At 42.7% G+C, this 15,215-nt stretch overlaps 1 protein-coding gene across 5 annotated transcripts in view; it reads right to left on the reverse strand.

Moving 5' to 3' along the window:
• Positions 1-15,215, reverse strand: part of GPLD1 (glycosylphosphatidylinositol specific phospholipase D1) — a 63,103-nt gene that overhangs the window by 25,613 nt on the left and 22,275 nt on the right. For all 5 annotated transcript variants that reach the window (XM_008262504.4, XM_051855000.2, XM_008262505.4 and 2 more), the window contains exons 9-12: positions 6,051-6,158; positions 5,798-5,825; positions 5,561-5,700; positions 1,554-1,619 (exon numbers count right to left, since the gene is read on the reverse strand). In XM_008262504.4, the coding sequence (XP_008260726.2) occupies positions 1,554-1,619; positions 5,561-5,700; positions 5,798-5,825; positions 6,051-6,158 (342 nt within the window). The remainder of the gene's footprint in view (positions 1-1,553; positions 1,620-5,560; positions 5,701-5,797; positions 5,826-6,050; positions 6,159-15,215) is intronic.

Raw genomic sequence — 15,215 nt, forward strand, 5'->3', positions numbered from 1 at the left:
CAATTCTGCAGTTAAAAGGCACAGCTTGGCTGAATGGATTGAAAAACAAGACCCATCTATGTGCTGCTTACAAGAAGCACATCTCACCAACAAACCTACCTGCAGACTGAAAGTGAAAGGTTAGAGAAAGATAGTCCATGCTAACAGAAACCAGAAAAATGCTGGTGTAGCCATCCTAGTATCAGACAACTAGACTTTAACACAACTGTTAAGAGAAAAAGAAGGATGGGCTGGCGCCATGGCTCACTTGGCTAATCCTCCGCCTGCAGCACTGGCACCCCAGGTTCTAGTCCCAGTTGCTCCTCTTCTAGTCCAGCTCTCTGCTGTGGCCCAGGAAGGCAGTGGAGGATGGTCCAAGTGCTTGGGCCCTGCACCCGTGTGGGAGACCAGGAGGAAGCACCCGGTTCCTGGCTTTGGATCGGGGCAGTGCCGGCCATAGCGGCCACTTCGGGGGTGAACCAACGGAAGGAAGACCTTTGTCTCTAACTCTGCCAAAAGGAAAAGGAAAAGGAAAAGGAGGGCACTATGTGATGATTAACAGATCAATCCAACAGGAAGATGTGACTATGATAAACGTATATGCCCCCAGTTACAGGGCACCTGGCTACTTTTTAAAAAGTTAGACCTAAAGGGAGACATAGACTCCAATACAGTAGTAATGGGGGACTTCAGCAATGGACAGATCAAACCAGAGAGAAAATCAGCAAGGAAACAATAGAGTTAATCGACACTAAAAACCAAATGGAGCTAACTGAGATCTACAGAACCTTTCACCCCACAGGGGTAAATATACATTCTTCTCATTAGTGCATGGAACTTTTTCTAGGTTAGATCATATGCTAGGCCACAAAGCAAGTCTCAGCAAATTGAAAAAATAAAAATCATTCCATGCACCTTCTCTGACCACAATGGTATAAAGCTAGAAATCAACAACTCAAAATTCTCTAAAACATACATAAACACATGGAGACTAAACAACATGCTCCTGAATGAGCAATGGGTCATAGAAGCAATCAAGAGAAATCAAAACATATCTGGAAACAAATGAAGATGACAATACATCAAACCAAAATCTATGGGATACAGCAAAAGCAGCGTTAAGAAGGCAGTCCATAATAATCAATGCCTACGTGAAGGAACTGAAAAGGTACCAAATAAATGAGTTTGGAAAAAAAGACTTATTAAGGATGGAATGTGCTCCCTTGAGAGACAGCATCCACTGCTGGGGTCACAGAGGCAGAGACTGTGTGTATTATGCATTTTCCATGAAATTTCTGAAGTCCCCTCATATGTTAATTGCTTGATCTCCACATTGCACACAATCCATACTCACTCTGATTCAAGGAATGTCAGGTTTTTTTTTTTTTCCATTTTGCAGAAGGAGGAAGCTGTGACTCAAAGCCAAGGGAATTGTTTAAAAATCACACAGCTGCTAGTGGCACAGCTGGAATTGGAACCTACACCTGTCTGTCTGCAGATCTCATGCTCTCGACTTCTGTAGGCACCTCTGGGCGAGATGTTCTTTTTCCTGAGCAGTTTCAGAATCCACTTACCTGAAGGTATTGTTCTGCTGGCCACCACATGCAATGAACAGAGGATTCTCAGGAAGGGAACAGGCCCTGGGGAAACACAGTGAGTTAGGTATTTCCGTGCCTTCAAGTGTGAATTTTAACAAGAATCTGAGAGTACACTTCCACCTACCTCCAAAAGGCCTCAAGTGACCTTCTAGGAGCTTATGGACAGTGTCACAGGAGCACAGGCAGTCCTGCTGCCTGCCTCTCTCCTACTGTCTACTAAGACTGTCCAAGAAACTAGGTTCTAACCACATCACCTTGTGCACAGCTGTGCCTGTTCAGACCCAAGTATGCCTGCATTTCTCAATTTCATCCTTAAAAATCCCATGAATTCAGTAATTCAGTAGGAGTATCTCCTTTTTAGGTGTGAACGCTTTCCAATAGGGGCTTCCACCAACTCTGAGCAGAGCTTTTAGGGTGGGGAATTGGCATGAGGACCATTGTGAAATGAGGGCTGCATTTAAGAAGGTGTTTGGAGGTCCCTGGTGTGAGAGTAAAATGAAACACGTGGGGCAAAGAAAGGGAATTCTGCAAAAAAGGTGGGAAGACGCTAAGGACAAACTTCCTGCTGGTGTCTCTCCTGGGGCCAGCACTCGGGTGAGGGGAAGGTCCTCTGAACCCTCTTCCTAACCAAATTCAAGCGCAGCTTCAGTTTAATGCTGCACCTGTAGACACGTGCTGTGACAAGCAGAGCTGTGTCTGGTGATAGGACTATCATCGCTCACTGTTCCTCTAGAAAACCACACCAGGATTTCTAAGTGACAGAATCAGCTTTGGAAAATAACTTGTTAGTAAGTAGCAAAATTCCTGTTTTTAAGAAAATATTTATACTCCCCAATTACCTTCCTGCTAATGCACCTGGGAGGTAGTAGGTGATGGTTCAAGTACTTGAGTCCCTGCCACCCACGGGGAGACCCAGATGGAGTTGCTGGCTTCAGCCTGGCCCAAGCCCAGCTATTGCAAACATGTGGGTAGTGAACCAGTGGATGGAAGATGTTCATTTGCTCTCTTCTCCCTTCTTTCTCTCCCTCCATCCTTCCATTACCTACCCCTTTCAAGTAAAATCAAAGAAAATAGGGGCCAGTGCCGTGGCACAGTGTGTTAACGCTGTGGCCTAAAGCACTGGCATCCCATATGGGCGCTGTTTTGAGTCCCAGCTGCTCCACATCTGATCCAGCTCTCTGCTATGGCCTGGGAAAGCAGAAGATGGCCCAAGTCCTTGGGCCCCTGCACCTGTGTGGGAGACCTGGAAGAAGCTCCTGGCTCCTGGCTCCAGATCAGCGCAGCTCCAGCCATTGCAGCCAATTGGGGAGTGAACCATCAGATGGAAGACCTCTCTCTCTCTCTGCCTCTCCTCTCTCCGTTTAACTCTTTCAAATAAATAAATAAATCTTAAAAAAATCAAAGTAAATAAACATTTTTACAAAGTATATGTAACTTTGTTTCATAAATCTGCATTCTCTTTGGAACTTTCTCCAAATTTCCTGTAAATTTTCATAAATTGATAAGTTTTCTTTGTATCTATATGAAAACAAGCAGCCAATTCATGCAATTTTATGCCTTGGTAAATTAGGACAGAGATCAAGAGACAAGGAACATTCTTTAATTAGGAAAAAATGATGAGAAGGAACAAGATCCAGCTACACACCTATTCTGAGCTTTGGTTTGCAGAACAAACCAAAAACAAACACCTAAAAAGATCCTCCAGCTTGAGGATCAGTATACGTGGATGACAAACACATAAATGCTGGTCACTCACAGTAACACAGCCATTTGCCACAAATCCTTCCAATGGAAGCTTACCTGTCATCTATTAACAATTATACTACTACTATTCAACATTCCTTAAGTGCCGACTACATGACAAAGCCTTTACAAGAGTGATTTAATCTCATTTACACTCGAAACAACCCTTTGGTAAAGACAGAATCATTACCCCTTTTTACAGATGAGGAATGAAGACTTACGGAGGGCTAACAACTTGCTTCAGATAACTCAGGCATTGAGTGGCAGGGCTCTCGTATTCCAAAGCCTTTCTACTCCACAACCAGCTAGCAGATACCTGGACCCCCACAACTACAGGAGGGCTTGGAAATTGACTTGAAATGTATGCAGTGTCCTCAAAAAGCTCACAGAAAATTCATAGTATGAAAAAACTATGCATGGATTTCCAAATTTTTATAGCAAAACTTAGAAAATGTTTATGTATACATTTATAAATTATAAAATTTAGAAACTTAGAGATTTTTATGCATTTGACAGGTGGAGAGAGAGAGAAAGAACATGCTCCCAACTGCTGGTTTGCTCCCCAAATGCCTGCAACAGCCGGGGGCCAGAATTAGGAATTTGATTCAGGTCTCCCAAGCGGGTTGTAGGAACCCAATCACCACTGCATCCCAGGGTCTGCATTAGCAGGAAGCTGGAGTCTGGAGTCAGACACAGGAATCAAATCCGGGGTACTTCAATGTAGGACTCCGATGTCCTAAACAATAGCTTAATCATTCAGCCAAGTGTCTACCCCAAACCTATCTTTTCCATTTTTCCAGGAACTTTTTCATGTACCCCTAATTTTTCCATATTAAAAAGGATGCTCAGGTTTGTTTCCCCCTACTAAATTGTGAATCACTGAGTCTTACAGACAAGTTTACTATGTACCAAGTGAAAAACTTACCAAAAGGAATTTTGTTTCAATATATAATTAAGGTTGATATTAATTGAATACAGGCAAAGGAGCACCACCCAGTGTGTAGTGTTCATCTCAGGGCTCTGTGGTCTCAGCTTCCCTCTCTACCCATTCCTGTGCAAGGTACTGCCTGCAATGCCTTTTTTTTTTTTTTTTTTTTTTTTGGACAGGCAGAGTGGATAGTGAGAGAGAGAGAGACAGAGAGAAAGGAGAGAAAGGTCTTCCTTTTGCTGTTGGTTCACCCTCCAATGGCCGCCGCGGCCGGCTCACCGCACTGATCCAATGGCAGGAGCCAGGTGCTTATCCTGGTCTCCCATGCACGTGCAGGGCCCAAGCACCTGGGCCATCCTCCATTGCACTCCCGGGCCACAGCAGAGAGCTGGCCTGGAGGAGGGGCAACCGGGACAGAATCCAGCGCCCCGACCAGGACTAGAACCCGGTGTGCCGGCGCCACAAGGCGGAGGACTAGCCTAGTGAGCCGCGGCGCCAGCCACAATGCTTCTTATCTAACCCTGTCTCCAACATTGTTCGACAATGCAGTGTTGGATGGTGCATGCATGAGAGAATGGCTGGAAATGGGTTCTCAGAGAAACCTCAGCTCCCTCAGGCATATAGTCCAGTAATTCTGTGACAGCATGGGAACCACTGTGGCTGGGAGTGGGGGCGAGCCCAGCCTGCCCTCTTTTCCAGCACTTGGTCAGGGCCTCCAGGGCCCCGAGCTCACCGAGGAGGAGGAAAGAGGGGCCTGGAGGTGAGGCTGCTGACCCTTCTGGGGTGGATGCCAGATTCCCACAGCAGGCTTAGCCTTCCAAGTGCACCCACAGTGTGGGGGCAGCTTTAGCTGGGTTTCTGTTTGCTCCTGTCTTTTCCATGTCAGGTGAAGCACCTTTGAAGCCCTTGAACTCAGAGGAGCCAGTCCAGAGGCAGGCAGAGGAACTACTCCAGGAACCATGCCTGCAGCATGGAACTACTTGGGACGGAGAAGCTGCACCCAGCCCCACCTGGGTTCTCCCCAGGGAAGCAGATGGGACACCTGCTATGGAGGCCGAGTACCTCCTGGCTGAGCCATTTCCCACAAGCCACTCATTTTGCAATATTTTCTCTGTCCCTAAGACATGACACATCAGTCATCAGTGAAGGAAACTGGTTTTTTTCCTAAGATGACTGAGTTTCTATTCTTTTCCTCCTTGAATAGATCAGGAAAGCACTTTGTGATGTGATCAGCTGAAAAACCTGATAGATCTGTTGGCCATGGAGCCACAGGCAGGGAGAAATCGGTCTGAGACATTGAGTAACAGTTTACCTGGTCCCGTTCTCCAACATAAAGCTTGTTACACGGTAAATATTAGTGGACCAAAACGCCATGTCATCCAGCCCTCCGAGGAAATACTCCTGGAATTGTTCCACCAGAAACGGAGACTTCGTAGAGTAAGTGGAATAAAGCTATGGCCGAAGGAGAGGGAAGAAGATGTAAGGAAGATGCTGTTCTTGGCACTGGTGCAATCTTCTCCAATAAGATTTAGAAGAACAAAGCCTTTACCTTGGAAACAGCCAGCACCTCACCATACCTGCAGGACAAGCAGTCAATTGACGGTGAGTAGCAGTTGCCTCCAAGACATGAATCAAGCAATGAACAAAAACCTCCGCACACACATTTCCACTATCCTGCCACCACACATTTGAACAAGCAAAATCCGTGGGTCCAAAAAGCTACTCAGGAAACTGAAACATGGCAAGTGTGCTAACCAAGTCACGGTAAGATCAGGCACAAATTTCCTCTGGGTCACACTTACATTTCCAAGAACTGAAGGTATGAGCAGTCAACAATCACTTGCTTGGTGATGACTTCTCTACCGTAGAGTTTCTCATAAATTCCCAGTAGGTCTTTGACGGGCACATACCTGAGATGCATCAGAATAAGAAGTGTGGTTCTGATTGAAGATAACAACACAAACAGCAACCACCATTATTCCACGATTATATGCCAGACCCCATGTAAAGGCCAACACATGCATTACTCATTTAATCCTACAAATGACTCCAGGAGTTAATTTTCTGTTTTGAAATGTATTTGTTGTATTTATTTGAAAAGTACAAAGACAGATCTTCTGCTTTATTTCCCAAATGCTCATGGATGAACCAAGCTGAAGCCAGAAGCCAGGAACTCAACCTTGGTCTCCCACACGGGTGGCAGGGACCAAGAACTTGAGCCATCACCTCTGCCTCCTAAGGCACCCATTAGCAGGAAGCTGGAACCAGGAATAGAACCATCACTCTGACAGCACACGTGGGCATCCCAAGCAATGTGTTAACTGCTATGCCAAATGCTGACCTTGGTTAGTATTACTATAATCTCATTTTTCCAAAAAAGGAAACTAAGGCACGAAAAAGTTGGTACAGAATGACAACTGGTATCTTAATCATCTCAAAGATAGGAAACTACCAGGTATAAAAGGGGTGTTTAATGTTGTGAATTCAAGGAGCACAGTATTTTTGTTCTTTTCAACCGAATCATTCAAGTATCATTAACACCAAAACTGACTCCTCCTCCCAGCATCCTCATCTTAGAGCACCCGAGCTAAGTAGGGAAAAGGATACCCAGTCCTACCACAGGTGTCAGCTCTTCAGTTTGAAGAACAGCAGTATCTTAGCAATTAGATTCCTACTGAATCTTTTTTGTATCTTAATTTCAAAATCCTGGGACTATAAAACCATCACAGCCAATAAAATTTGACTTTAGTACATTTATAAGAAGCAATTGAGATTTTTTTTTTACTTTTATAAGAGCACCAGAATGGCCCTCTCAATTAAAAAAAGTTTAAAAGTCTAGACAAAATACAAATATTTTTAAATGAATCACTAAAACTAACAAGAAGGCAAAAAATTTCCAAAGGCTGAAAACGAACAAACTGGATGCCTTGGGGCAGGGGTGGCCAATGCCTGGCCTCTGGGCCATGTAAGGCCTATAAATCATTTAGTCACAATCACAGGCAGGCCTCAAAATTCAGTAAATCCACACAAAGTCGATTTTTCAGTTGATGATTTTTATGGCCCTTAAATCATGTTGTAAATATCCGGGGCCCTTGGCAGAGAAAGGATCCTCCACTGCTATCTTAGGGTACAACCAAGTGAGAAGTCAGTTGCCTATGGGGGGGGGACACCTGCCCAGTCCTGGGGCATGAAGGCTGTGTGTGTGCAGGAGACGGGGCGGAGCGTATGGTCTACCCAAAATGATCCATCTCAGAAGAGAGCCCCCACCCAATGCATTCCATCAGGAACACAAAAGGCCACGTGCTAGGCATGAGTATCACCTAGAAACAAACCTAACATCCCGACAAGCAGAGCCCATAAACCTGCCTGTCTTTATCTGGCAATGGACAGACTAGCCAAACTCACAGAAGTACAACACAAAGCAACTCTGCAGTCTACAAGAGAAAAGCATCAAGTCACAGCGAAGGAGGAACCAGATTTCTCAGCAGAACCTGCAAGGCCAGGGGCAAAGGGGATGCTAAATTCCAAGTTCTGAAGCCAAGAACTGCCGGCCAAGGATACTATACCCAGCAAAGTCAGCTTTCATCAGAGAAGGAGAAGTAAAGACTTTTCTAGGTGAGAGCTGAGGGGACTCAGCACCACTAGACCAGGTTTCCAAAATATGCTTGAGGGAGTCCCACCTGCCGCAGTCGCAGAAAGAGAACTACCGTCATGAAAACATGTGAAAGCATAAGACCCACTAGAAAAAAAAAAGGATATTAAATATACAAAGACATTTTTCAACATGACAAGACTAATAACCTTGACTGGAAATGAATTAAATTCCCCAGTTAAAAGATAGACTGGCTGAATGAAAACACACACACACACGCAAAAACAAAAGAGAAAAAAGAAAAAATATCCCCAGCTATCAACAATATGCTGCTTACAAGAAATTCACTTCACCAGGACAGGCATACAGAGATTGAAAAAAATCAAAGGATGGAAAAGCATCTTCCATAAAAATGGAAACCAAAACCAAAACTAAACAGGAGTAGCTATACTTCCATTAGACAAAACAGACATTAAGACAAAACTATGGGGGCTGGTGCTGTGGCGCAGTAGGTTAATCCTCTGCCTGTGGTGCCAACACCCCATGTGGGCACCGGTTCTTATCCCGGCTGCTCCTCTTCCCATCCAGCTCTCTGCTACGGCCTGGGAAAGCAGTGGAAGATGGCCCAACTCCTTGGGTCCCTGCACCTGCGTGCGAGACCCAGAGGAAGCTCCTGGCTTCAGATTGGCGCAGCTCCTGCTGTTGCAGCCATTTGGGGAATGAACCAGTGAACAGAAGACATTTCTCTCTGTCTCTCCCTCTCACTGTCTGTAACTCTACTTCTCAAAAAAATCTTTAAAAAACATACAATACTGAAAAAAAGAAAAACTGAAAAAGAGGTAAGAGCTTTATAGGATGATCAAGGGATAAATTCAACAAGAAGATAAGGATTACAAGTCTAGTTTTATAAAACAAACATTAGATCTAAAGGCAGAAATAAGTACTGATATCATAATAGTGGGGATTTCAACACCCCACTTTTGGACAGATCATTCATAAAAAAACAATCAGCAAACATACAGAGTTAAACTACACTATGAACCAAATATAAATGGACCTGACATTTTCAGAATGTTTCATTATTTTTTTTCATTCGACAGTTGCAAAACGCATACTCTTTTTGTCCGTTCATGGAACATTCCTAGGATAAGCTATATTAAACCACAAAATACATCAACAAATTTTTTAAAAATCAAAATCCTATCATGTATTTTTACAATGGAATAAAACTAGAAATCAACAATAAACTTTAAAATTATACATAGAAACTAAACATGCTTCTGAATAAACAGGCAAATGAAGAAATCAAAAGGAAATCTAAAAATTCTTCAAAGAGAAAATGGAAACACAACAGAAAAACTTATGGGACTCGGTAAAAGCATCCGTAAGAGGGAAGTATATGTTAGTAAATACCTACATTAAACATAAAGGGATCTCAAACAACTGAACAATGCATCTCAAGGAGACTGGCATTGTGGTGCAGCAGGTAAAGCCACCATCTGCAATGCCGGCCTCCCACACGGGCACTTGTTCAAGTCCCAACTGTTCTACTTCTCATCCAGTTCCCTGCTAATGTGCCCGAGAAAGTAGAAGATGGTCCAAGTGACTGGGCCCCTGCACCCACGTGAGAGACCCAGAAGAAGCTCCCGGCTCCTGGCTCTGGCTTGGTTCACTCCCCAAATGGCTGCAAAGGCTGGGGCTGGATCAGCAGATGGAAGATCTCTGTCCATTTCCTTCTCTCTGTAACCTTGCCTTTCAAATAAATAAAAAATAATAATAAATTTTAAAAAGGGGGAAGGGGCTGGCATTGTGACATAGCACATGTAAGGCTTCTGTCTGTGACTCCAACATCCCACATGGGCCTGGGTTTGGGTCCTGGCTGCTCTACTTCAGATCCAGCTCTCTTGGTGGATTGGGAAAAGCAAAGAAAGATGGCCCAAGTCCTTGGGCCCCTGCAGCCATATGGGAGACCTGGAAGTAGCTACTGGCTCTGGCCTGGCCCAGACCCAGCCTTTATGGCCATCTAGGGAGTGAACCAGCGGACAGAAGTTAGCCCTCTCTGTCCCTCTCTCAGCTCCCCCTCTCCCCTCCTCACAACTCCCTTCCCCTCTTCCCCTCTCCCTGTGTAACTTTGACTTTCAAATAAATACATTTTTTTAAAGCAAGGAAAGCATCAAATCCAAAGTTAGTAGGATAAATAACAAAGATTAAAGCAGAATAAATCAAATAGAGATTTTAAAGAATACAAAAAGCCAATGATGAGTTGGTTGTTTGGAAAGAAACGGATAAAAATTTTTGCTAGACTAAAAGAAAAGAGAAGGCTCAAATCAAAGCACATATTAAAAAGGAGATACAACTGAAAAGACAAACACCAAGGATCGTTAGGAACTATTATGAACTATATACCAATAAACTGAAAAACCTATTGAAAAGTTTCTACACAAGTTGAACCACAAAGACAAAACCTGAATAGATCAATAACGAGTAATGTGATTGAATCAGTCATAAAAGTCTCCCAACAAAGAAAATTCCAGGACCAGATGGCTTCACTGCCGAATTCTACCGAATAATTTTTCTCAAACTATTCAAAAAATTGCATTTTAAAGAGTTATCTTTCATTTTTACAATGCCAGCATTACTTGCACTCCAAAACCTGATAGGGACACAATGAGAAAGGAAAAAAAGTGTTGACAAATAGCACTGATGAACATAGGTGTAAAAATCCTCAACAAAACACTGCTTAATCAAATCCAAAAACACATTAAGAAGATCATTCACTAGGCTGGCGCCGTGGCTCAATAGGCTAATCCTCCACCTTGCGGCGCCGGCACACTGGGTTCTAGTCCCGGTCCGGGTGCCGGATTCTGTCCCGGTTGCCCCTCTTCCAGGCCAGCTCTCTGCTGTGGCCTGGGAGTGCAGTGGGGGATGGCCCAAGTACTTGGGCCCTGCACCCCATGGGAGACCAGGAAAAGCACCTGGCTCCTGGCTTCGGATCAACGCGGTGTGCCTGCCATGGCGGTCATTGGAGGGTGAACTAACGGCAAAAGGAAAACCTTTCTCTCTGTCTCTCTCTCACTGTCCACTCTGCCTGTCAAAAAAAAAAAAAAAAAAAAAAAAAAAAAAAAAAAAAAGATTAGCCTGGCCCAGCCCCAGTTTGGGAATGAACCATTAGATGGAAGCTCTCATTCTGTGTCACAGTCTCTCCTTCTATCCTGCATCTCAAAAATGAAATATAATACAGTTGACCTGGTAAAGGGCTCTACTGCTTCACAGCACAGTGCTGACAGTGGTTCACGATAGTGTATTAGATGTTACATAAAGAACTGGAAGAGAATAGGTAGGAGGCTCCAAAAATAAGGAAACGGAAATGCTAATTGCTTGATTTGTACAGTTTATACTTGTGCATTTGTTGAAATATTTCACTGGGGCTGATGCTGTGGCATAGCAGGTAAAGCTGCCACCTGCAGTGCTGGCATCCCATATGGGTGCCAGTTCCAGTCCTGGCTGCTCCACTCCTGATCCAGCTCTCTGCTATGGCCTGGGAATGCAGAAGATGGCCCAAGTCCTTGGGCCCCTGCACCTGCGTGGAAGACCCAGAAGAAGCTCCTGGCTTTGGGTCAGCACAGCTCCAGCCATTACAGCCAATTGGAGAGTGAACCAGCGGATGGAAGACCCATCCTTTCTCCATCCTCTTTCCACCTCTCCTCTGTGGAACTCTTTCAAATAAATAAATCTTTAAAAACATATTTCACTGTATCCCATAAAAGTAAATAACTATTACACATTAATCAAACATATAAACAAGTTTTTAATTTAAAAAATCTACTAGCAAACTAGAAATAACTTGATAAAGGCAATCCACAAACATCTGTAGCAACATTACAATAGTGAAAGTTTGAAAGCATTTTCTTTGTGTAAGCATGTTCAGTATCACCACTTCCTCCCAGCACTGTATTCTAGAAATCAGTGTGGTTATATAAAAAATAAATAAAAGTATAAAAATAAAAAGGAAAAATAGGCCTAATTTACAGGCTATAAATTTTGAGTTTACAGTAAATTCCAGAGAATCTTCAGATAAATTATCAGAATAAGATAGCTTTGCAATGTTGTTAGATGCAAAATCAGAAATAGCAATTCACTTGTATTTCTATATACTAGAAATCAATTGGAAAATAAAACTAAGAAGTTATCATGTATGTCCACAAATAAAAAGTTAACATCTCTGAGTGTAAAAATATTTAAGATGTTGGTAGGAAAACAAATAAACCTGGAAAGCCACTAAAGACTTAAGTAAAAAAACAAAAACTATAAAACATTAGTAAGACAACTTGACATAGGAAAATTATAAATTATCCTCCAATTCATCTCTAAATTCAACCAACTCCAACAAGGGTTTCCTCAAAACATGTCAAGACTCTCAGTTTTGTTTGAGAGAGCAAAGGCAGAGAATGGCAAATTATTTTTTAGAAGGAGAAAGGGCAAGCTGCGAGATCTGACCTCACAGAAGTCAAGTTTTTATACACAAGTACTGTTTAAAGTTTATAGAAATGAAATTAAAAGATAGGTTTAGTTGGGTGTAAAAATATTAGAAATTCACCCAGGTTTTCATAACATGCATTTAATGAACTTTGAAGAACCATCTTATGCACGAATTTCAGCTTTTTGCAACAAAATAAATTTATCTTTTAATTCCATTTTTTGATAAACCTTTTGAAGTACCCTCATAACGTTATGATAATTAAAACTAAGTATTGGGGCTGGTGCTGTGGCATGTGGGTAAAGCCGCTGCCTGCAGTGCAGGCATCCCATATGGGCACCGGTTCGAGTCCCAGCTGCTCCACTTCTGATCCAGCTCTCTGCTATGGCCTGGGAAAGCAGAAAAAGATGGCCCAAGTCCTTGGGCCCCTGCACCAGTGTAGGAGACCTGGAAGAAGCTCCAGACTCCTGGCTTTGGATCAGCACAGCTCCAGCCATTGCAGCCAACTGGGGAGTGAACCAGTGGATGAAGACTTCTCTCTCCCCCCCGCCCCACCTCCCTCCTTCTCTTGTAACTCTTTCAAATAAATAAATCTTAAAAAAATAAATATTGCTCAGGTATAGTCAAGAATATATAAAAACTTAAAGACAGTGAATAAGTGAAATTATAAAAGGTTAGAAAACCATGCAGCATAGTAACCTCATGCCCTCAAGATAAGAAAGGATCTCTTAAATAAGGCATCAAAAGTACAGATCACAAAGACAAGACTGATATATTGGACTACATTAAAGTTAAATTCTGTTTTTAAATACATACCTTTAAATAAGAGACTCATCACAAACATCAAAAGACATTGCTAACAAGTGACAAACTGACAAAAGATTAAAAGTCAGGCTGTATAAAAATACCACAAATCAATAAAAAGGACAAGTGACTGGCATTGTGGGTTAGGCCACTGCTTCCTATGCCAGCATCCCATATGGGCACTGGTTCGAGTCCCAGCTATTCCACTTCTGATCCCATTCTCTATTGTGCCTGGAAAGCAGTGGAAGATGGCCCAAGTGTTTGGGCCCCTGCACCAAAATGGGAAACCAGAGAAAGCTCCCAACTCCTGGTTTCGGGCTGGACCAGCTCCATCCATTGAAGCCATTTGAGGAGTGAACCATTGGATAGAAGATTTCTCTCTGCAACTCTTTCAATTAAATATTTTAAAAAATAAAAATAAAAAGGACAAACAACCCAATAGAAGACTGTGCTAAAAACTCAAATAGTTTTTCACTTAAAATCAAACACAAATGATTAATAAAGTAGGAAAAAACATTCAACCTCATTAATAATCTAGGAAATTCAAATTAAAATCTTAATAAGGGGGCTGGTGCTGCTGTGTGGCCAGTGAGGCTACTTCCTGCAGTGCCAGGCATCCCATGTGGGTGCCAGTTTGAGGCCTGCTGCTCCACTTCTGATCCAGCTCTCTGCTATGGCCTGGGAAAACAGTAGAAGATGGCTCAAGTCCTTGGGCCCCTGCAACTATGTGGGAGACCTGGAGGAGGCTCCTGACTTCAGATTGGCACAGCTCTGACCACTGTGACCATCTGGGGAGTGAACCAGCAAATGGAAGACCTCCCTCCCTCTCTCTCTGCCTCCCTCCCTCTCTGTAACTCTGCCTTTCAAATAAATCAATCTTAAAAAAAAAAAGTAATGAGATGTCATATACAAACTGGTTGTGAAAATTAGTTGGACAGTATCAGGTATTAGAGAATGCAAAAGAAGCAGAACTATTCTATGAAGGGGTAAGGCACATGAATAATTGAGAAGACCATTTTGAAAAAGTAAAGTTACACATGCCTAAGTCCATGATGCAGCAAGCTACTTTTGGTGTTGTCCCCTTCTGCTGCATGAATGTATGCCTGAAAAATGTTCATAGCAACACCATGGATAAAGCATAACATGTAAAAACTACTCCTATGTCCATCAGTGTTAAAATGAAATAATGTGCATTGGTACATTCATACAATGGAGGACCACACAACACATCAACACTTCATTCTGAAAAATAGGGATGGGTGTTGTGGTACAGCAGATTAAGCTACTGCTTGTGATGCCAGCATCCCATAGTAAGTGCCGGGCTGAGTTCCTGCTGCTCCACTTCTGATGCAGCACACTGCTAACGTGTCTGGGACAGGTAGAGGAAGATATTCCAAGTTCTTGGGCCCCTGCCACCCACATGGAAGATTCGGATAGAGTTCCAGGTTCTTGGCTTCAGCTGGGCCCAGCCTAGTCCTGGTCATTGTGGCCATTTGAGGAATGAACACACAGATGGAAGATCTCTGTGTGTGCCTGTGTTGTTTTGCCTTTTGAGTAAATAAATATTTAAAAATTGTAAAAATATGAGATTATATACTAATTCCATTTATCTAAGGTGAAAAACTATGCAATAATTTGCATACGGGTACATTTGTATATAGTAAATCTGTTGAGAAAAGCAACAAAATGATTAACATGAAAGCAAAGAATATGGTTACCCTGATAGGAGTTAAGGCAATATGATTAAAGAGGGAAGTTAAGCAGCTTCTCAGATGTCAGTAATGCTCTATTTCTTAAGGTGGGTGGAAGCTAGGCAGGTGCACATTATTTTTTTATAAGTATACATTCTTCTATATGCTTGGAACATTTCACAATTAAGAGTCTATTTAGACTATTCTAATTTACAATTTTACTTTTCAAAATTTATAAATGCAGTGAAAAAGAAACCTTATGACCCAACAACCCACTACTAGATATGTACTAGAAGGAAATGAAGTCAGTATCAGAGAGATACCTACATTTCCATATTTAGTGCAGCACCATTCACAGTAGCCAAGACACAGAACCAACCCAAGGATCCATCAACAGATTCAC

Source organism: Oryctolagus cuniculus, chromosome 5 (genome assembly GCF_964237555.1).
Source record: "Oryctolagus cuniculus chromosome 5, mOryCun1.1, whole genome shotgun sequence".
Lineage (NCBI taxonomy): Eukaryota > Metazoa > Chordata > Mammalia > Lagomorpha > Leporidae > Oryctolagus > Oryctolagus cuniculus.